Source organism: Bombina bombina, chromosome 3 (assembly GCF_027579735.1).
Source record: "Bombina bombina isolate aBomBom1 chromosome 3, aBomBom1.pri, whole genome shotgun sequence".
Classification (NCBI taxonomy): Eukaryota; Metazoa; Chordata; class Amphibia; order Anura; family Bombinatoridae; genus Bombina; species Bombina bombina.
In genome coordinates, this window is record NC_069501.1 from 477742361 (window position 1) to 477766678 (window position 24318).

The 24318-nt window shown below is 38.2% G+C and overlaps 1 protein-coding gene across 1 annotated transcript in view; it reads right to left on the reverse strand.

Annotated features, from left to right (window-relative positions):
- The window catches only part of LOC128652401 (tubby-related protein 1-like), a 114309-nt gene extending 91303 nt beyond the window's left edge, over positions 1 to 23006 (reverse strand). The window contains exons 1-3 of the mRNA XM_053705340.1: positions 22991 to 23006; positions 17337 to 17435; positions 2741 to 2854 (exon numbers count right to left, since the gene is read on the reverse strand). Coding sequence (XP_053561315.1) covers positions 2741 to 2854; positions 17337 to 17435; positions 22991 to 23006 — 229 coding nt within the window. The remainder of the gene's footprint in view (positions 1 to 2740; positions 2855 to 17336; positions 17436 to 22990) is intronic.
- Positions 23007 to 24318: the final 1312 nt, after the last annotated feature.

Consider the following 24318-nt stretch of genomic DNA (forward strand, 5'->3'; position numbering starts at 1 on the left):
ATATCCTGGCTGAGTTTTTATCAGTGCTGTTAAAGGGACACTAAAATCAAAATTAAAATGTTTATAATCTACTGCTCATTTAAAATTCAATGTAAGTGCTGCTTTTTTTTTGTATTGTGCACTTTGATGATTATGCTATGTTTAAAGGACCTTTAATGGACGCAACGGTCTGCAAAAATTATGAGCTGCAGAAAGGACTTCCTTTTAAAACCGGAGGGAGAACACTTGCTGTTCAGCTGAGCCATGTACTTAATTTCCAAGATCAGCTCAACTTTTGATTGGCTGCTGGTTCACCCACAGTATCCTACACAGTGAAAATATTTAATGAAATGTGTATAAGGTGTATTTCAATTTGAAATAGAAGCATTTTTGCAATATACTCAATATACTTATCAAAAATGCTTCTGGTAAAAGTTATTACGATTTTTGTCTACAGCAAAAATCCTGTGATGGCACAGTGCACCAGTAGTCAAACACAACACCTCCTCAGAGTGTCAGCAGTAGCTTTTATGACACAAATGAAGTCTTCAGAAGCAATACACGCCACAGGCACCTCTCTGAGCAGGCATGGTATGTGCGTATGTCACAGAAAACAGTAATAGGTTTTACTAGAAGCATTTTGCTAATGGAAATATAATGCAAAAATGCTTCTGTTTCAAATTGAAATGCACCCCTGCACATTTTTATTTTGCATTTCTATCCCTATAAAGGTACTTCACCTGTTGCGTTTGTTTAATATTTGCGCTTTTTCCCACACAACTTATAGTGACCAAAAGACAAGGGGTCTTGTGTTATATTTAGAGGCATCAGACCACCGCAAAGGTATTTGTCATTGTTATAATAATTATCTGGCAGCTGGATGGGCTTTGGACCACTCATCTGAAAAAGGGACGACTGTTGATTTCAAATAAGGGGTCTTGTGCCCTCAATGTATTGTAAGATGCATCAGAGAGGATACCACTGTCCCCTGATTTAGGGATACTATATCTTCTTTTTATTTCGTTGTCATGTTTGCCTCAACAATTATTCTTGGCATGAATTTAGACTTTCATCCTTGACTATGGGTTTGCTGCATTTATTTGGCGCAGACCCTTTTTGAACTCTTGTTTAAAATGTTGTGCTGCACTATCTATGATGCATATATATAGTTTTTTTCTGTTGTTTAGTGTGCTATTTACTCTTAGGGGCATATTTATCAAGCTCTGTATGGAGCGTGATGCCCCCGTGTTTCTGGTGGGCCTTTAGGCTCGCCAGAAACACAAGTTATGAAGCAGCGGTCTAAAGACTGCTGCTCCATAACCTGTCCGCCTGCTCTGAGACGACGGACAGACATCGCCGGAAATCAACCCGATCTAATATGATTGGGTTGATTGACACCCCCTGCTGGCGGCCGCGCAGGGGGTGGCGTTGCAACTGCTGGTGCAATGATAAATGCTGAGAGCATATGCTGTCCGCATTTATCGATGTGCGGTGGACATTATCCGCAATATCGGATCATGTCCGCTCGCACATTAATAAATAGGCCCCTTATTGTTATTCTGGATTTTGTCAGCCTGCTTTTGACCCCTGCTTGAACTTTGACCTGCCTTTAGCCTCACCCTCTGCCTGTTTTCCCTTCATAGTTTGACCCTAGATTGACTGATAACACTTCTGAGTTTCTTATGCATTTCATATACATTGTCTTGTTGCTTGGCTGCCCTACTGTGTATAACCCCATCTTCTATGACCTTCCTCTTCGTGCCCAAGCCACCAAAGATACTCTAGTATTGAAGCTTTTCCAAGGTACTCACTAAATTGCATTGTTTGTTACTACAGCCTGGTGGATCATGTCCAGGAATTTACTCATTGTTCAAGTTTACATCTACTTCTAGCTCAGATTCAAGTCCATTATCAAGATGGACATTGTCTGCAGAGAATTACACTCATATTAAAGGGGAGACTCCAGGATACTCAGGTCCATGTTAGTAGTGCTGGGGCAACAATTTAGAGTCTGTAAAAGATCCCCATCGCCACACACACTATGAGCAATTAGGAAGTCCTTGTCATTGCTTGTGATGTGCAAAGTGCCTCTGTTCCTCGTCAATGACACAAGATGGAAATGCTGATTACAAGCACTGGTTAAAATCTGCATGCATAAAAAGAGAAAAGCGCTCATACAATAGCATAATAGCTTGTTCTATGGCTAGTTACCACCCAAGAAGCAGCCTCTTTTTGCACAACATGTGCCTTTCACAGAGAAGAACTTTCCTGTAGTATATCAGTCTGATCCTGACTAAACAGTGCAGTCCAGTCCTCGCCCAATGTGCTTAGAGGGATATGGCTGCACCTCACTCACAAGGCCCAAAGAAGGCCGAAACGATCATCTGGGTTGCCGTTTTTCTTGTTCAGAGGAGAATTGCCTGGTATTTCGGGGCTGGACTGATCTTGTTAGGCAGAGGATCAGACTGATATACTTCAGAAACGTTTTCCTCTGTGAAAAGCACAATTGGGCAGAAAGAAGCAACCGGGCCATAGAACAAGCTATTGAGCTGCTTTTTATTCCTGGTAGACTGCTTTCTGTTTTGCACTGGTTAAAAGCTTCCATTACAAATGTAGCTTCATTCTCTTGGTATCTTTTATTGAAAGAGCAGCAAATATTTTGAGTTTCTTGTCCCTTTAAGCAATCTGTCGTATGTAGATTTAGATGTGACGGTGATAATTACAAGTGGTTGAATTAATATTCTAAAAGGGATTAACATACCTTTCTTTTTGGTCTTCTCCTCTTTTTTTCCACCATTAACCTGAAACATGGCCCCGGATTCTTTCTTCTTGATTTTGGCTCCTGCGCTTTTTCCATCATTGCCATTTTTAACATCTTAAAGCCAAGAAGAAACAAAATAGAAACATTGAAAAATGTTAAAGAATTCATGAAGGCTCTTGGTATATGAGGGTAAAAAGGGGTCTATTGAAAACTTTTTTGTGAACTTCTGCTATATATATAAACCGTATATTAGAGTATTTAGTATACTGACAAATGGAGTAAAAATCTTGATGGCCAAAAACTGGAGGAACAAAGAGACTCCATCCTTAGCTATGTGGGCTAAAAAAGTAACCAAGCTAATAGAACTGGAAGAAAACTATTCCCTTAAACATAATAAAATGGAAACTTATGCAGAAATATCACATCTCTGGCACTTTTATGTTCAACACAAAAATAAAAAAAAAACATATCACTCACGGAATACACAGGTATGATCATAAGAACTAACACTGAATACGGGCAATTAAGAAGTTATTAACGGGGATGCGGCCGGACCAGGGCTAAACTGTTAAATTGTTATATGTTAATATAATTTTATAGTATTAAGAAATACACTGTTTTATATCCATATACCTCCTCCCTCCACATTAAACTACCATACGGGTCCTCACCTGGAAACCTTTACATCCCACTGTTGATGAACTGACCCTAGATGCTAGATGGCAATACAATTTTCTATATTAAAGACTGTTACCTAAAATGGAGGAGGTTGTGTGGACTCTATCGATGAGCTTTGTGCTCTATTATTGACTTATTCTAAAACCAATAGCTATTGTTGAATGCCACATAACGGAGCTGTGTCTCCAAACATCTGTAAAACTGAATTAAATATAATAAAGCTGTTTAAAAAATAAAAACAATAATAATGATACATTATGTTCCCTGTTCCAAATTAACCAAAACCCCCTAAAACAGAGAATATGGATTAACCCTTTAAAAAAACAACTTTCCTTATTATTGTGCCGCTTAAAATGGTTTATTAGACATCTAAAACCATCTGATAATGATTTTAAGGGGTATTCTAGTTTATGTTAAAATGTCTCTATTTGTTTTTCTCCATTGCAAAGGGGTTAAATAAAGTTGTGCTCCTGTGCTACTCCAGAGGAGAATACAGCTGTTTGGTTAGTCAATATGAAGGAGTCATGCATGTGTATACTGCTCAAGTCACTGGCTGTATCCTCATCTGGAGCAGAATGGAGGAGCTACAGGAGTTGAACTTTGAACCTTTTGCATAAGTTAAACACTTGGTAAAAGACGGGCATTTGTTTAACGGGGCAGTAAAAGCAAAATGTTCAGATTTGATTCTTTCTCTTGGTTTCCTTTGTTGAATACTAAATTTAAGTAGGCAAATAGGAGCTCAAGAGCTTGTAAGTGTCTTTTTCACTTTAGTGTTTGCAACAGTGTTTCTAGTATTGTTATACAATGTTGCAAACACTGTATTCTAATGATACGTGCTCTAAAGCACCTATGAGTTTACTGAGGTTTAGTTTTTACAAATTATACCAAATGAACAAAGCAAGTTTGTTAATAAAAGTAAACTAAAAATTAATTTTCACTGTAATGTCCCTTTAAAAATGCAATAATTGGGGTGGAGCTTAGACAGGCTCAGAGATAGCGGTATGAGAGGCGAGCTCCGCATAACAACACATAAATGGCATAAAACACCCTTATTTTTGGTAGAATACCGCAACCCTACTAGAGCACTTTGACTCCCAAACACAGCCGCTGTCGAGGACCGCAAGAACAATCGATCCTAACACACGGGGGAATCCCGTAATTGACCTGTGTCACAGCCGACTTCAGTGTTTGGCCTAGTGTAGATAACGGCTAACAGATTGAGGCTGCCAATTATCAACCCCTCACGAGCAACAGCTAAGACACGGCCTCCACAGATGATCGAGCGGGCACGGAGATAGTCACTCTATCAACCCAACATACCCACGTAGGAGGATTAGTCGCTTGCATTTAACAATACGGCTCCGGTGGTTGAGGCCTAAGAGAAAATGATGACACGCAATACTTGCAGCACTTGCAGGGGATACCTTCCAACATAAGATAAAATAAGCGTGTTACTTAATATCAAGGGCTTTAAGTAGCCGAAGATGCCTCAAAATATAACCGAATAAATTAGGCCTGAACTTAACAATATATATAACCGGCACCTTATATATATTTTAACTTGAAACTATATTGGGAGTATGATATACATATAATTATATATGAGACACCATATCTTTGCAGAATAACTTTGAACTGTCACAACTGGTCAAAGATTCAACTCTGCACATCACTGAAAGCCACTCTCTTATTAGGAAAAGGTTGTGAGACAGATACACAATTGGACCTAGAAGAGAGAAGGAGATAAATACATGAGAAGAGGAGAAGGGATTTACTTTAACCAAATTACTCCCGGCACAAATTAAAATATTTTCATTACCACCTGAAGAGATTAATATCCCTGACAAACATAAGAACACCACAGAAACATACTATTTCTACATACAACTGACTTGAAAAACAAAAACATGTCAGCCAGAAAATCAGCTAAAGGGGACAAACTCTCCAAATCTGCCGCTGTGTCCTATTTTTTTAAAAACTCCCAGACTTCTAGATCGATAAACATACTGTAGCTGAGCTAGAAGAGGAAGGAGATAACGAAACAGATATAATTAACACCACCATAGGAGAAGACCAAACACCTGTAACCAAAGCTGATCTACGATCCCTGGTCTCTAAACAGGACATTTCCTTGAGTTTTTAAAACTCTGGGACAAAATGGACACTATGCAGACAGCTATAACCAACAGCCTCTCAAAAATTAAATCTGATCTAGCTGATATGGGCGGGAGAATAGATGCCCTAGAAGATCATAACGAATCTGTAACAGAGGAAATTAACACACTCTCCCATACCATAACCTCTCAAAAACTGCTCATCTCAGAAATGGAGGAGAAAATAGATTATTTGCAGAATAGGAGCAGAAGGAACACCATAAGGCTGAAAGGAGTTCCAGAATCTATCATCAACACAGACCTCCATAATTAATTGTCCCATCTCTTCACACATATCACGGGATGCTCTGAAGAATATATATTTGGAATCGAAAGAGTCCACAGAGCGCTTAAACCTAAACTCAGAGAAGGCAATCCTCCAAGAGATGTTAATAAAAATGACTCTTTTCCAAGACAGAGAACATTTTTTACTAGCCGCAAGAAATAACCCTACATCTAAGTACCAGGAAACTGTTATTCAATTTTTTCAGGATCTCAGCATGAAAAAGCTCCAAAGGAGAAACCCCTTGAGGCCTTTAACAGCTTTACTCTGAAAACATCAGATCCCATACAGATGGGGCTTTCCATTCGCCCTGCATATAAAGAAAGATACCAAAATGATAACCATTAAGGAAAGAGAAGATATCCGAGAGGTATGCAAACTACTGGACTTAGATCCCCCACCTTTGCTAACTCTGGATTCATCATCATCCCAAATTGACACATCAAACCTACAACAAATATCACAGACCTCCAAATGGACTAGAGTCAACAGAAAGAGACAGAAAACCTGAGAGGAGACAAGTACACATCTTCAGATAATCTCCAATACTCCTCAGAGTTGAGCACAGTTCTACGTGCAGAGGGGGAAGGATATACCTTCAAGAATGTATCCTTTTCACTATAATTACTCTCACTACAATGAAAATGTGGTGATCCTTATACCACTTACCAGTAGTTGACCTATACTCCCTTGTGGGTTTTGCGGTGCCTGTTAATAATGTTCCACCATTTAACTAAAAATGTATAATTAATTTTTTATTACTTGCCATTTATTTATATGGTTAATGTATAAATGTAATACTGTTGTTGTACCAATTTTTCCCGTAATAGATGTTCCACTATTCATGACCTGGAAATCTTGCGGAGCGAGACTCCAACATTCTAGTTTTATCTTATTTGTTTTACAACTTGTTCTAATGTTTTTTCAATATGTTTTTTTTTTTTTTAGAGCCAAGCCAGGAAATCTATCATACTTCCTTAGAGGAGAGATCTCTTCCACATTTCGAGTACAAATATTCTGCATATCACTACTGATAGTGCAATTAGTAGACAAAGCAGGACTTCACACATTATGCAATACCCACACACCTGACCCCTAAACTACACATATTCTCACAAAACGTGAGGGGACTAAACACTGGTATTAAGACAGATAGCCATTACTCAGTACTCTACCCTACAAGCCAATATTATATTCCTTCAAGAGACACACTTTACCAAAGCCCAAATCCCTAAATACTAGGCCAGAGAGTGCCCAACTCACTTCCACGCAACAGTTGACTCCTAAAAAAGAGGAGTCTCTATTCTGATTCACTTCTTCCTGAACTATACTCATGATTCCAATTTTTTTGATAACATCTCACACCTTTTGACACAATAGTCACAATACAGAATCGTTATGGCAGGAGACTTTAATATTACGATGTACCCAATCACATCTACACTCAATCACTGCCTGACCAAGAAAAATCATAACCATAATCGATGATCAAACAGATACAGAACTCACTAGCTCCCCATTCACTAATAGAAACATGGAATACACTCTATGGAGTGACGCAAGACATGACCTACTATTCATCTGCCCATAAATCATACACTAGACTGGACTATATCTACACAAGCCAGATTTTACAACCCATGCTACACGATTCTAATATAAATACATGTGTATGGTCAGATCACTCTATAGTCTCACTAAGATTAGAGGGAATTCAAGACTACCAGAGAGCTAGAACATGGACCTATGATCCCTCACACTTAAAAGACCCAGTAATACACAACAAAATGCTGCAACACCTGTCAGAATACTGGCAGATCAATACAGACTCCACACCCAACCCAATTCATGTATGGGGGGCACACATATCGGTCATGAGAGGCCTGCTCATCCAATACAAGTCTATTTGTAACAAACAACATAAAAAGCTTATGTCTCAACTACATAGAGAAATAGAAACATTAGAAAATCAACACAAACTCACACAAAAATACAAACTATCCAAAACAAAAGAACCTCACTAGCTAAAATGTTAAATTCACAAGCTTCTAAAGCAATTCTGAAATTGAACACCCAATACTATATCTACTCCAACAAACCTGACAAATTTTTAGCCCATAAAATAAAAGAGACATGTAAAGCTTTGCTATACCACTCATAGAGCGACCTAACGGTAATACAACCTCACACCCACAAGAAATAGTGGACAAATTTGCAGCTTACTACAGCAAGTTATACGACAGGAAAAAAGTAGACCACACTCCAAAGACAGACTCAAACACTCATGACTTCCATTTTTCCACATCATTACCGAACATTACAAAAGATGACAGAAATAGTCTGAATGCCCCAATAACAACAATAGAGATAACAACAGAGATAAAACAGGTAAATCCCCCGGCCCGGACGGATTCCCAGGGGAATATTATAAATTATTTAGATCTTCCTTTATTCCACATCATACCAAATTTTGCAATCATTTCATGGAAGGCCACTGGATCCCCCCAGGAATTGTTATTAGCCAAAATAGTAGTTATACCAAAACCAGGCAAAAATCCCAAATAATGCCCCAATTATCACCCGATATCTCTTATCAACCAAGATTTTAACATTTTTACTAAAATTTTAGCCAACCGCCTCAAACATATCCTACCAAACCTATAAGCAAACAATATACCCCCAACGCTTGGCGTGAGCAACACCTATAGCTCCTTGAAAAGGGTACCTAGCTTGCCCTGAGAGAAACAGAGATATAGAGATGTGTCAAGGAGCGCCTAAAAATAAGGCTAGGCGGATAAAAATAGACTAATTATTAGTAAAATACAAGTATTAACCTTAACGGTATTAACCTTAAAAGTATAAACATGTAATATTGGAAATTCAGAAATTATAAAACTGACATTAAAAAACATAAAATGTTTGACGTACAGTTTAACATGGATCCATGTTACAGAATAAACTACATGTAGTTGTGAGATCAGAATAATATGTCCAATCAAAACACGTGTGTAGGATAAGTCTGTCGTCCCAAATGAAGTAAGGTTGTGAATGTTCCTTATATGAATGCTGTGATGTTTAGATAGATCCTTAGATGGTGATATCCAAATGAAACACATGTAGATGAAAATGTAGAAAAGTAAGTAAAAAGGGTGCAAAAATTATATGCAAAAATATATGTGAAAAATTTCCAAAAAATCAAAATAAAAAATAGTGTGAAAGTGATATCCACTCTGAAGAAAATGGTGGTGAATATATATCCTAATATAATAGGTCCAGAATTATCCAGAGCTATCTTTTTGTGTACTTTGTCCTTGAAACCTATAAACAAAGAAAGTACAATAGTGCAATGCTGCTAAGAACAATGTGAAATGATCAAAAATAGGTTTACCATATACTTTCTACACGTTTTGGCCTTATAATAGGCCTTTATCAAGATTCAGTCTTAGTCTACATTTTCATCTACTTTTTTCACTTTTTTCATTTGGATATCACCATCTAAGGATCTATCTACACATCACAGCGTCCACATAAGGAACATTCAAAACCTTACTTCATTTGGGACGACAGACTTATCCTACACACGTGTTTTGATTGAACATATTATTCTGATCTCACAACTACATGTAGTTTATTCTGTAACATGGATCCATGTTAAACTGTACGTCAAACATTTGATGTTTTTTAATGTCAGTTTTATAATTTCTGAATTTCCAATAATAAATGTTTATACTTTTAAAGTTAATACCTTTAAGGTTAATACTTGTATTTTACTAATAATTAGTCAATTTTTATCCGCCTAGCCTTATTTTTAGGCACTCCTTGACACATCCCTATATCCTACCAAACCTGATTCACCCTGCCCAGGTAGGGTTAATTAAATACAGGGAAGCTCCGGACAACATTCATTGTATGGTAAACATCATACACTATCTAAAAGAAACAGAAACGCCTTCTCTGCTCCTCTCGCTGGACGCGTAGAAGTCATTTGACAGAATAGATTGGCAATACTTGTTATCCTTAATATCACACATAGGATTCAACTGCCTTTTTATGGAAGCTCTAAGAGCAATTTATTCCTCCCCGAAAGCGCAAGTGTCCTCTGCAGGTTATAAATCCCATCCCTTTCCTATATTAAATGGAACCAGACAAGGATGCCTCCTTTCTCCCTTACTATTTGCCCTGTGCTTTGAACCCTTGGCAGCAAATATTAGAGAAAAACCAGACATATTAGGAGTTAAAATAGGTAGTATAGAATACAAATTAACCTTATTTGCAGATTATATATTGCTCACCATTACGAGACCATTGATTTTCCTACCCAACTTATATGCGACCTTGGAAAGATTCTCCAAGCTTTCGGGATATAAGATAAATTTAGACAAGTGATAAGTGTTGCCAATTGAGATTCCATCCCACACACAAAAATTGATTGAACTAAATTTTTATTTAATATAGGCAAAACAATTTATCTATCAATTCCCACCAATTATACAAGCACAATTACACCCCACTCTTTAAGCAAAATAGAAAAGATGTAAATAAATGAAAATCCTATAATTTCTCGTGGCTAGGACGCGTTGTGGTGATTAAAATGACTATCATTTCCTGGCTATTATATTTATTAATCGCACTACCCATAAAGATTATAATTTCGGAATTGAAAACACTACAAGTGGATATCGAAGGGAAAAAACATGGGGGAATATCAAATAAAATACTTTTCAGACACAAAAATTTAGGCGGAATGGGGGCTCATTTTCTCCTAGACTTTTATTATGCCTCCAGACTAGCCCAAGATTCACTGATACATAGATCCAAAAAGGATGCTGAGATGGGAAATAGAAATTTTCCAGACGCAATATTCTGGGACAACATACCTACATTCAGACCAATCAATATATACAATCCCCCCACCACAGAAACTTCAATCTATATATGGAACAATATAGTTAAAAATATTACACTTTTACCTGATAACTCTACACTAATGCCAATTAGATATCTAATAGATAGAGACTATAGGAATCTCGTGAGTAAATGGGAAAATAAGGGTTTATATCAGGTAGCGGATCTGCTGGACAAAGGTTCGGTTCTCACATTTTCACAGCTACAATCCAAACTGGGTACACTCAAACTCCAATGGTATCTATACCTACAAATCACATCCTCTTTCTGCAGATCTTTTAAAACTATACATAACCACAACTCCACAACCATAGGAAATCTAAGCATTTCACCCAATAGACAGAAACAAGCTATTTCTAAACTATATATTTACATTCAGAATACACAAGACAAAGCTTAAAACATGATTCAGCTTAACTGGGAGAAGGATCTGGAAATAGCTATAGAAAATGAGGCGTGGGAAGTTATATTTAGTGAAGCCAATAGAGGACTTCTGAGCACAGATCTCAAAGAAAACTCTATTAAGACAATGTTCCACTGGTATCTAACTCCTATAAAGACTTCTCAAAAGTTCCAAAATGGCTCTAGACTCTGTTATAGGGAATGCAACGAAAAGGGCACTTATAGGCACATGTAGTGGGATTGTCATAAGATTTAGTCAATTTGGAAATCCCTATCTTCAGTTATTAGATGACAATATCCAACTCACCATTACACAAGCACTCCTCCATGAACATACCAAAAAATACAATAACCCCACCAACACGTTCATTAAGATTTTATGCACAGTCACCAGAACCTGCATCACAAAATACTGGAAAACAGGTACAATAACATGGACAGAATTTCTAAAAAAAAGTTACAGTAACCCATACCATGTATGAATTGGCAGCATGGTTTCTAGACAATAGAGAAACAGTTAATAAGATATGGTTCTATTGGGTGTTAAAAGACGGACCCAACTCCTGAAACTAGCGACCCCCTAGTACAAATCAAAACTCCTCTAAAATTAACACATAATGTAATATAGACTTCTACCTAAGACTTGGACTTATATTTACCTTCTGGATTGGCTCTTAACTTATTTTTTGTAATTTATTTCTTTTAACTTTTTTCTTTGCTTATTTTATTTTATATCTCAATGTTAATTATTTGATCTCTCATGAAGAGGTCATTGAACATTCTTATGTCAAACTGTTCACATGCCCATTACTGGAAACAGATGAAGGATCTCGATTTACTAGCACTCTAGACCTTCAACAGGATGGATTCTAAAAAGAAGCTCATCTAGAGACTTAATGAACTCATAGGTCACAAGACCATGAAAGGGACTTCTTCAAACTAACTTTACTTCTAAATATATGCAATGGGCATTGTTTCTTTGTTCTGTATGTTCTAAAAAAATTAATAAAAATAATTAAACATAAAGATACAATAATTTAATGAGATAGAGGATTTGAATTTTACACTTAAATGTCTCATTACGTACACACTATGGGGCCCATTTATCAAGCTCCATATGGAGCTTGAGGCCCCGTGTTTCTGGCGAGCCTGCAGACTCGCCAGAAACACCAGTTATGAAGCAGCGGTCTAAAGACCGCTTCTCCATAACCTGTCTGCCTGCTCTGAGCAGGCGGACAGACATCACAGCAATTCAACCCAATCAAGTACGATCGGGTTGATTGACACCCCCCTGCTGGTGGCCGATTGCCCACGAATCTGCAGGGGGCAGCATTACACCAGCAGCTTACAAGCTCCATTCGAAGCTTGATAGATAGGCCCCTGTATGAGATAAAGCATTATTTGTGGTGAGGGATGTTTTTCAGGGGTGATGGTTAATCAGTTCAGGAGTAATTGCAGTGGGGCATTCTGGAGGCGGGAGTTGATACTGCTTTCAATATGACACTGGGATATGCATTTGTCCATGAGTGTTTAAAGTGTACTTTGATTTTTGTTCCCCCTTTTAATGTGTTCCCAATTATTTATTTTAGCTGCTGGAATGTATTAATTTGTTTACATACATCTCCTTTACCTTTATTTTGTCATTTGAAATAACTGATTTATTTTGCCTGTTTTATTTCCACCCGTACTGAAAATTTAAGCACTTAAAGGGATATGAAAAAAAAAATAAAAAAAAAATATTGTGTGATTCAGACAGAGCATACAATTAAAAAAAAAAAAGGTTCCAATTTACTTCTATTATAAAATTTGCTTCATTATCGTGATATTCTTTTGCTGAAGAGCATGACAGAAAATAATGGTGCTGTCTAGTGCTCTTATTATTATTATTATCAGGTATTTGTTGCAAATGTATAACATTCTTGCCAAACTGCTGCCATATAGTGCCCCAGACACGTGCGCACTCCTGAGCTTACATCTCTGTTTTACAACAAAAGATACCAAAAGAACACAGAAAATTGGATAATAGAAGTAAATTAGAAAGTTGTTTAAAATTACAGGCTCTACCTGAATCATGAAAGAAAAGTTTTACGTTTCATGTCCCTTTAAGTAATGGCTATAGAAAAGCTATGTAAACAAGAATGTTTAGAAGTAATCATCACACTTCTAGGGTGGTGAGATAGAGATAATAAAATGTTAATTTTTCCACTGTTCTCTCTAGTATGTAGAAAAATGATGCAAAATCTTTGGGGGCTTTTTTTGGGCATTATAATGTAGGTGTCTCTCCTTCACATTCACATTAATATAAAGAAGCAATGTCCCATACATTTTATATTCTGCAGCTGGTATAACAAGTAATTGTAAACACATTAAGAGGAAACTATTTTACGATACACCATCCCTTTAATATTTCCTCAAATAATGTTGTTGCATCTTATCTATGAAATACAGATTTCCAGAGAAATATTGCTGATGTCTAGCACAGTCAATTACAGATTCAACTGAGTGTTTAAAAGATTGTAATATTGTTTTTTAAATAATGAATGAATTTCCTTAAGGGGCATATTGGTCTTCATAGAAGAAAACCCCTAACATACTTTGCTGTCATAACTATAATTTGGTATAACTGTGCTTTATTTTAGTGGTTAATAAGACCTATGGCCGAGTTTAAAGAGTTGCCAATAATATTAAAAATATCTCTTCACAAAATCCTGCATTTGCTTTTGATTTACAAACTTTTGTATAACGTTTTACCATTTTGTGAAAAATTTCAACACATTTGCTAATATCTATCACTATTGCACAGTCCGTCATATGTCTATGTATTTAATAGCCATATACATAATCTCACGTATCACTAACAAGATCTTTAGGAAATTATGGAGCATTTAGCAATTCCGTTCTTAAAATGTTTCTTTTTATTTAATACTTATTGTTATTGTAATTTACAGTACTTTCGGCTTTTTAAATGTCTTTTCTATTGGAAAACGCATTGTTGTTATCAGGATTTAACTGTTCGCCATTGCAGGTTTTTTGTTGGCAACCAAGATCTTTTGTACATATTAAAAAAACAAACAAAAAAAAAACAAGAAAATTGTGACATTTTAATAACTTTCACGATTTACAGTATGAGAACTGTTAAAATCCTGTTATAGAAGGTGATATTGGCGGTGTCCACTTTCCTTTTATAGAAAATAAATTCCTGAACTTTATTTCTTGACTTCTGACAAAATTCTTGACAAATCGGAAAACACTGTTTTCTCAATAAATGAAAAAAACTTAAATAAATATTTATAAACTATTAAACATTTTTTAAAAATGGCCCCTAATCGGCCTGTTTCCGAGCGAGCCTTCTTCTTAAGACCGCTGCTCCTAAACTCATCCGCTGCCTCTGAAGCGGCAGACATCAGTCAATCCGATTGGCCGCAAATCTTCAGGGGGCGGTGTTGCACAAGCAGTCGGCATTTATTAATGTGTGGCGGACATGATACGCTACATCGTATCATGTCCGTCCGCACTGTAATAAATCGGCCCCTATGTCTCCATAAGTCTTGTTAAAGGGACACTAAATTGATCCATCTGCTCAAAGTTATTATAGCCTGCAAAAAAAGAAAGTTAAAAGCCCTTTATTAGACGTAGTTAAAAACACAAGGAAAAGCACCCATAATGGAATCGACTGAGTGCTTTGCCTTGTGTTTTTAACTACGTCTAATAAAGGGCTTTTAACTTTCTTTTTTTGCCGCCTATCGTAAATATGAGCTGCAGTCATGGGAAATACAGTTGTGTCTCCTAATACACATATTATCACTGGGTCCTTAAAAGTACCATATGATGCACTAACCACCAATTCAGAGGGGGTCAAAAGTAACTTACCGGACTATCTAACATTGCATATCCTATTAAATAAAAGGTCAAGTGTGTTTGTCCGAAGCATGCGCAGTAGAGACAGCACGAAGACAAACACACCTGGCCTTACCTGACAATCCATGCTGTTTGCGGCAAAAGTTGGTGTGAACGGACGGGAGCATGGGCATGACCGGACAGGACCGGGTATGGTCAGGGCGTGGTTGGGCATGGCGGGGGCGTGACCGGGCGCGGTCGGCGCGACAGAGAGGGGAGAGAAATAGAAAGAGAGGGGAAGAGACAAAAAAAGAGATAGGAAAGAGCTAAGGAGAGGGGAAGAACAGAAGAGAGAGGAAAGTGCAGAAGAGAGGGGGGAGATAGAGCAAAAGAGAGGGGAGAGAGACAGAGCAAAGGAGAGGGGGGAGAGAGAGAGCAAAAGAGAGGGGGAGAGAGAGAGCAAAAGAGAGGGATGGAGAGAAAGAGCAAAAGAGAGGGATGGAGAGAGCAAAAAAAAAGGAGAGAGAGACAGAGCAAAAGAGAGGGGGGAGAGAGAGAGCGCAAAAGAGAGGGGGGAGAGCGCAAATGAAAGGGGGGGAGAGAGAGAGCGCAAAAGAGAGGGGGAGAGAGAGAGCGCAAAAGAGGTGGAGAGAGAGAGAGCGCAAAAGAGAGGTGGAGAGAGAGCACACAAAAGAGGGGGAGAGAGAGAGCGCAAAAGAGAGGGGGAGAGAGAGCACGCAAAAGAGGGGGGAGAGAGAGCGCAAAAGAGAGAGAGAACGCAAAAGAGAGGGGGAGAGAGAGCGTAAAAGAGAGGGGGGAGAGAGAGCGCAAAAAAGAGGGGGAGAGAGAGCAAAAGAGAGGGGGGAGAGAGAGCGCAAAAGAGAGGGGGGAGAGAGAGCGCAAAAGAAAGGGGGGGAGAGATAGAGTGCAAAAGAGAGGGGGAGAGAGAGAGCGCAAAAGAGGTGGAGAGAGAGAGAGTGCAAAAGAGAGGGGGAGAGAGAGAGCGCAAAAGAGGGGGAGAGAGAGCGCAAAAGAGAGGGGGAGAGAGAGCTCAAAAGAGAGGGGGAGAGAGAGCGCAAAAGAGAGAGAGAATGCAAAAGAGAGGGGGAGAGAGCGTAAAAGAGAGGGGGGAGAGAGAGCGCAAAAAAGAGGGGGAGAGAGAGCAAAAGAGAGGGGGGAGAGAGAGAGAGCGCAAAAGAGAGGGGGAGAGAGAGCGCAAAAGAAAGGGGGGGAGAGAGAGAGCACAAAAGATAGGGGGAGAGAGAGAGCGCAAAAGAGGGGGAGAGCGCAAAAGAGGGGGAGAGAGAGAGAGCGCAAAAGAGAGGGGGAGAGAGAGAGCGCAAAAGAGAGGGGGAGAGAGAGCGCAAAAGAGAGGGGAAGAGAGAGCGCAAAAGAGAGGGGGAGAGAGAGAGCACGCAAAAGAGGGGGAGAGAGAGAGCGCAAAAGAGAGGGGGAGAGAGAGCGTAAAAGAGAGGGGGGAGAGAGAGCGCAAAAAAGAGGGGGAGAGAAAGCAAAAGAGAGGGGGGGAGAGAGAGCAAAAGAGAGGGGGGAGAGAAAGCAAAAGAGAGGGGGGAGAGGGAGCAAAACAGAGGGGGGAGAGCGAGAGCAAAAGAGAGGTGGAGCAAGAGAGAGCGCAAAAGAGAGGGGGAGAGAGCGCAAAAGAGAGGGGTAGAGAGCGCAAAAGAGAGGGGGAGAGAGAGCAAAAGAGAGGGGGGAGAGAGAGAGCAAAAGAGAGGGGGAGAGAGAGAGAGCAAAAGAGAGGTGGAGTGAGAGAGAGCGCAAAAGAGAGGGGGAGAGAGAGAGCAAGGGGTGGGACCACTGTACTGCAAAAAATGGCCCGTGTGAACGGGCTTTAGGACTAGTAACATATAAATTGCAATAAATTCCAATACAATATTTAAGCCTAGATTGTTAAAGGAACTCTAAAGTCAAAATTATACGTTCATGACAGATAGAGCACATCATTTTAAACAACTTTCCAATTCACCGCCATTATCTAAATGTGCACAATCTTTTCATATTTACACTTTGTGAGGCAACAGCTCCTACTAAGCATGTGGAAGAATTTACGGAATATATGTTAATGCATTTGTGATTGGCTGATGGCTGTCACATGATGCAACGGGAAGTAAAATTTAACTAACTTTGAAAATGGTCCGAACAAAAATCTTCTACTTATTTGAAATTTAAACCAAGTGCTTTTGCATTGTCTTTTTATTATGTATTTATTGATTATGCTATTCTGCTATATGTAATGGTCCTTTAACTGAGGATTTCAACCATATACTGGCATTGTTATATAAAAGCAATTGTTTATCAGTCATTTTGTATATCACACCTTTTTGCTTCTTCTCTTTAGTTTCTGACCCAGTCTCACTTGTCCCCTTCTTTTTTGGCTTTTTCTGAACTTCTTCCTCTTCTGATTCTCCCTCCGACCCTGGAATTTAAATTTACATATTAATAATCTATGCTGGTTAGCATTAGAATAACCTATGTTTTAACAAACTGAATACCATGATCATGTCTAGCATTTATTTACTGTTTCATGTTCCTTTAAAGTGAATGTCAATTTTGATGCTAAAGTGCCTCGATTAAAAACAGGGGCACTTTAATTCATCAAAATTTACATTTCACTCCTGTTGTGAAAACATACCTTTTAATCTTCACAGCAGCTCCAGCTTCCTCCGTCCGTTGCAAAGCCTCTTCCTGGGTCTAAAATGAGGCATCGGCTTCCTCCAATCACGGCGTTGAATCAGACACTGATTCACCCGGGGGGGGGGGGGGGGGGGGAGCCGTGATTGGAGGATGACCTATCCATCATTTCTGATGTCAGAAATGGCTTGCGACGACCGGAGGAAGCTGGAGCTGCTGTGAAGATTAAAAGGTAAGTGTTTTTTCTCAATAGGAGTGAAATGTAAATTTTGATGAATTAAAGTGCCCCTGTTTTTAATCGAAATTTAAAAAACCGGGCACTTTAGCATCAATATTGACATTCACTTTAAAGGGTAATTATGTTATGATATAAAACAAAATCAACAGCATGTAATATAATATGGGCAAACAATACATATCTTTAAAATGGGTCACATTTTTAGTTGCAAACTAAACAATTGGTAGTAATAAATCAAATTTCATAGTCTTTAGTAAAGATAATAGCAGAGTTATCACCTACTGTTTTAAAATTGGATGTGACTTCAATATTGTGCAGGGGAATTTTAGAATTCATAGATATAATATTTAGATTTATATATTTATGAACCTTACAGGGGCATAATAGCACAAGAATAAAATTCTCTTATGTGTTGAAGCATTTTATTTTTGTACAAATGCCTGGCTGTAACTATGTGTTTAAAGGGACATTATACTCATATGCAAAATCACTTGAAACTGATACAGTATAACTGTTAAAAGCAGGCAGGAAATATCACCTTAGAATCTCTATGTAAAAAAGGAAGATATTTTACTTCACAATTTTCTTAGCTCACCAAAGAAAGTGCTGTGTAAAAAGTTATACTTCAGCTGCTGTCCAGTTGCAGGTAAAATAAAAATAAAAAAAATGAAGAAATGAACTGCAGCTAATCAGCATCAACAGTGCTGAGGTCATGAACTCTTTTACTATAATCTCATGAGAATTTGCTTAACTCTCATGAGATTTCATAGTAAACTTCCTTAAACTGAATAGGGAAATAATATGAGTGTGCACGAAGCTCACTCCCTTGCCTGATACATACTGATTTGTTGCTTAAAGTCCTTTCCAATGGGGTTTGAATACTTTTAATTTACATTCTGGGGTAAATTATCTTTCTTTTTACATAGAGATGTTCAGGTGATATTTTCTAGTTAGCTTTTTACAGCTATGCTGCATCTCTTAAAAGTGTTTCAACTTTTGGGTATCATGGCCCTTTAAGCAATGCAGCTTTTGAGTTGAGCATATTTGAAGGGCCAATCAAAAGTGGCATATGTATCCACCAATCACCAGCTGGGTTGAGCTCAAGAATGGCAAAGCATAAACTATGTTCTTTTGCTGAGGATTCTGGGCATTATCTTTTCCACAAAGAATTACAATGGGAACCAAGCAAATTTGATAATAGAAGTATATTGGAACCATAACAGCAATATTTCAAACCAGAAATCCTTTCTCAGTTGTGAATATTCTAACAACTAGGGGAATCTAATAATCAAACTCCAATGCAGTAATATAGCTTTTTGTGGACTTTATGTAAGATGTCCCCTGGAGGTTGTATTTAGAAACAAGACAAAAATGTGTTTGTATGTCTTAAAAGGATTGCAGTAGCAAAGGTTTTATTCAGCGGTAAGATCTAGTAATACAATGTTAAAAGGACATTACAGGGTCGTGCTTATGCAAACCAAAAAAATAAAAAATAAATCTTATTTGTTAAAACATTTTATTTTTGCACGGCTAGTTCTTGGTAACAGTGTTTAATCGTCACAAATGGGTCCAGCACATAGCCAAAGCCTTCCTCAGGGTCTGCACCAGGATAAAAACGTAGGTCTAGTTTCCATTGCTGCTGTAACTGTCAGGGTTACCGGGTGTCCAGTATTCCACTGGACAGGCAAGTATTTTAGCAGGCTGTCCAGTAAAATCTTCACAAAAATACTGGACACTTAAATGTGTTAGCTAAATGTAAATGCCTCCTATGTCTAACAAATATGGACCATAAAGAAGTGAGCAGCTAAAAAGAGGATCAAATCACTACTTTGTTCATATATTACTAGTAATCAAAAAGTGAAACTATATTCTATTGATTTGAATGTTACTGGCAGCCAAAGGGTACAACGACTGCTCCTTTGTGAAAAATATATATGGTGGGATTAAGAGTATAGGCTCTTGCATTGTGTGACTCCACCTACCATTGTGATCAATAACCTACAGATTTTCCAGTATTTTTGGTATCCCTATAAACTGTGGAATCTGGTAGTGACACAAAACATCTCCATAAACATTAATGGGGATACTTGTTGTTAATAACCATTTATTAAAGGGACAGTCTAGACCCAATACTTATTCTTTATTATTTATTGTTACATACCAGACAAGCATCTTTCAACGGGTTACGCATCTATAAGCTTGTAAGAAGTACATGAAACGTTTAAATAAACATTGTTTGTTAGCAGCTGAAAATGTCTGCCAAGCTCCGCCCACAGCTTTCTTCTTGTCCAGTTAGCTGTTTTCTTGTATAACAGTTTAGCAGTGCACGTTTAATATTTTTCAGTTAGTCACAAATCAGCATGTGAGAGTAGGAAAACTTATTTGAGAGTCGATCGGGATTGGAGGATCTTAACATACCAAAATATACAAACCCAATTTTGAAAAAGTTGGGACAGTATGGAAAATGCAAAAAAACAAACAAAATTAGTAATTTGAATATTCAATTCACCCTGTACTATATTAAAAACACATTATTAACACATTATTTGAGGTTTTACTTTGTGAATTTAATGTATTTTTGAAAATATACACTCATTTCAAATCTGATGACTGCAACACGTTCCAAAAAAGTTGAAATATGAAGGTGATGTAAAACAGGTGAGACAATCGTGTAATCATAGAATATAAGAAGCGTCCAAAAAAGGGCTCGTTTTTCAAGAGCAAGGATGGGTCGAGGCTCGCCAATCTGCCAACAGATGCGTCAGCGAATAATCCAACACTTTGAAAACAACATTCCCCCCCAAAATTGGTAGGATTTTGGGCATTTCACCTTCTACAGTGCACAATATAATAAAAAAAAAATTTCGGGACGTTAAGGGCAAGGCCGAAAACCAGTTCTAAATGTGCGTGATCTCCGATCCCGCAGACGTTGCTGTCTCAAAACAAAAAACGTTATGAATCTATAAATGTATAGCCTAACATGGGCTCGGGAATACTTTGGTAAACCTTTGTCAGTAAACTCAACACCATTCGCCGCTGCATCCACAAATGAAAGTTAAGGCTTTACTATGCAAAGCAGAAGCCATACATCAACACTGTCCAGAAGCGCCGCCGACTTCTCTGGGCTCAGTCTCATCAGAGATGGACAGTAGCACAGTAGAATCGTGTTTTGTGGTAAATTTGTCCTTTTTGTTGGCTAACAGGGGATCCCCCACTATCCCTTACCCACCCGCAGCATTGGAACTCGCCTCGCTTCTGAAGCAGTGTGTCTGGGGTGAGTCAGAGACCGGGCGGTCATGTGATTGCCGTGATAGCGAAACACAGCGATCACATGGTTACTGTACAAAATCTGGGAGGTGGATGGTTAAGGAGAGATCCTTACACTGCAGACAAGAAAAAAAATAAAATAAAAAGAATAATAAAAAAGCCCTAAACTGCATGCTGGCATGCTGGGAGTTATTTGAGAGGGATCAGGGTGGAGGGAAGTGTCAGGTGGGAGGGTAATTCCTGCATTAGTATTTTATTTCCCTTACCAGATAACGAATTAACCCCTTCACTGCTGGGAATTTCAGAAGTGTGGTGCAGAACTGCAATTAGCGGCCTTCTGATTGCCAAAAACTTATTGCAAAACCATGCATGTCTGGCATTTCTGAACAAAGGGGACCCCAGAGAACCTTTTACAACCATTTGTCTTATGACTGCAGTAGTTGTGTATAAATAATTTCAGTGAGCAACCCAAAATTGTGACATGAAATATACCAAAATGGGCCTAGATAAATACCTTTGGTTGTCTACTTAAAAAAAAAAAAAAATATATAAAGTTTTTGATAGATAAACAAAACAAGGTTTTTTTTTTGTTTAGCAAAAATGCTAAAAATGTGGGCGTTTTTCTCTGAAATGCCTGGTCCTTAAGGGGTTAAATATAACATATCTTTGACTATACTTTGCACACAGCCATGCTGGGTTTTTTTTATTTAATTTTTTTTTTATAACTAGGGTGCTGCAGGCAAAATCAATCACAGACCATAGTGCCATAGCCTTTATTTGCAGTGGTGGTGCGCCCTCTAGTGTTTTTAATGGTAGCATAGCTAGTGTCTCTATGAGCACATTTACATGCATATTTGATATGTTTTGTTTATCATCAAGATAAAATAGGACTAAGTCTAGAACTCCCCAAATATCATGCACAGATAGACACAAAATGATGTTAGAGAATGTTATTATATTACCTTAATGCAGAAACACATAAAAATTACAAATGCTGCAGAAAAATAATAGTAATAATAATAATAATAATAATTGTGAGCATTTTTTTAACCAGAAATACTCAGTTTTATTGTTGTGATATATACTGTATATATTTTTCCTGTGTCATGCATATTATGTATATTACTGACACCTAGTGGTAAGTCTAAGGAAGTATTGATTTAGGACCAGATTACAAGTGGAGTGCTAAATATCGCTTGCATGCAAGCGGTATTAGCGCTCCACTTTGTAATGCCAGGGCACGATAATGTGCACTGGTATTACAAGTTAATCGCATTCGCATTGCTAGGAAGCATTGCGCTCACGAGAGCAAGATATCTATTCTCTGGTTAATTTTCTGAGCGCTAATTGCTACCGCAAGGTCAATGGTTGGTGAATTATTGCACGCCCGCAAACGGGCAAATTTGCACATTTGCGGGAGCGCAATAATTTAGCGCTCCACTTGTAATCTAGCCCTTTGTGTTTTGAAAGAAACAAGTGAGTCTACCTTAAAGAGACAGTAAAGTCAAAATCAAATTCGTATAATTCAGATAGAGCATGCAATTTTAAACAGCTTTACTTCTATTATCAAATTTGCTTTGTTATCTTGGTATGCTTTGTTGAAGAGTAAAGGCTCACAGGAGCTCAGGAGCGTGCATGTCTTCAGCATTCTACGACAGTAATATTTGCAACAATGTATAACATTGCTACAAAAAAAAAAATATTCTTCTATTGCTTCTGTCCATGACAATATACTGAGGTAGGCATGTATCTCGAACTCTATATGGTAAAATTAGTCATGTGACTTCCATTCAATAACAAGTCCTGTGTGGGTGTAGACTACAGACCCGTTTAACCTTTTAGCGCCGTCATGCCGTTCTATTCTGTCATAATTACACTGGGCTTTAGAGCCCTTATGACGGAATAGAATGTCATAGTCAACGGCTGTCCTGAAGCCTACTGCGCTTCCTGGATTTGATCGCGGTCTGGAGTGCGTTCCTAGGGTTATAGGGATGCCCCCCAGACACGATCCAATAATTGAAATCTCGCAATTGTGTGCACGATCGCGTGATTTCAATTTGTCTACATCGGAACAGTTGTTCCGATGTAGACAATTTAACCCCAGCAGGAAAGAGTTAAAGAGTTTGAATAATATTTAAGGAGCAGATATTTGCCAGAGAGGCTTTTGTGTCTGAGGACTGGATGATCTAAACACACATTTTATAATGCGAGACTATAGAAGCTTGTTAGTACAGCAAACTCAGGAGTGCAGTGCAAGTGAAAACAGGGTCCTGCCAAGCTCCCCCAATTCCAATAGTAGAAATGAATTTGTCCACAGCACTGTGTCATTCAAAATACTTTTGCCACTCTTACTCATGCTAGTTACAATGTATCATCTTGCAACAACTTAAAACCCTCAGTTTGGCGCCAACCACTCCACTAGGTGGATCTGCTGCCATCTACTGACCAATATAGTGAAAAACACTTTAACTAGGATCCTTTTACTCCTGAGAAATTAATTGATTATATATTAAGTGATAGAAAAATATGAAATTAACTGTGTTTAAGCAAACAAATGATTAATTCTTAGTTACATTTTATCATGTAATATAGAAATGTTTTTAAAGTGTTTTTCACTATATTGGTCAGTAGATGGCAGCAGATCCACCTAGTGGAGTGGTTGGCGCCAAACTGAGGGTTTTAAATTGTTGCAAGATGATACATTGTAACTAGCATGAGTAAGAGTGGCAACACTCGAAACGTCGCTATTTCTATGTCTGTAATTTACAGAAAATAAAGTATTTTGAATGACACAATGCTGTGGACAAATTTGTTTTTACTATTTTATAATGCGAGCTGTGCATCTCTCTAAGTGGTGTAATTACCATTTCTATATTCGATGGTGAGATTCGTACATACAGTATAGTGCTTAAGAAATGAAGGGCTCTATTCACAAAGAGATAAATTGCAGGTGAATTGTAGGTGATTTGAAATTTTCCATTAACTATGCATCATGAAGGCCCAGACCCAGTAAGGGCTCGATTTATCAAGCCCCTACGGCTGCAAGTTCTCACAAGAACTTGCTCGCCGTGATTTATGAAGCAGCGGTCACCAGACCGCTGCTTCCCTAAGCTCATCTCTACCTCTAAGGTGGCGAAATTCAATCCCCCCGGTCGAGTCCGAC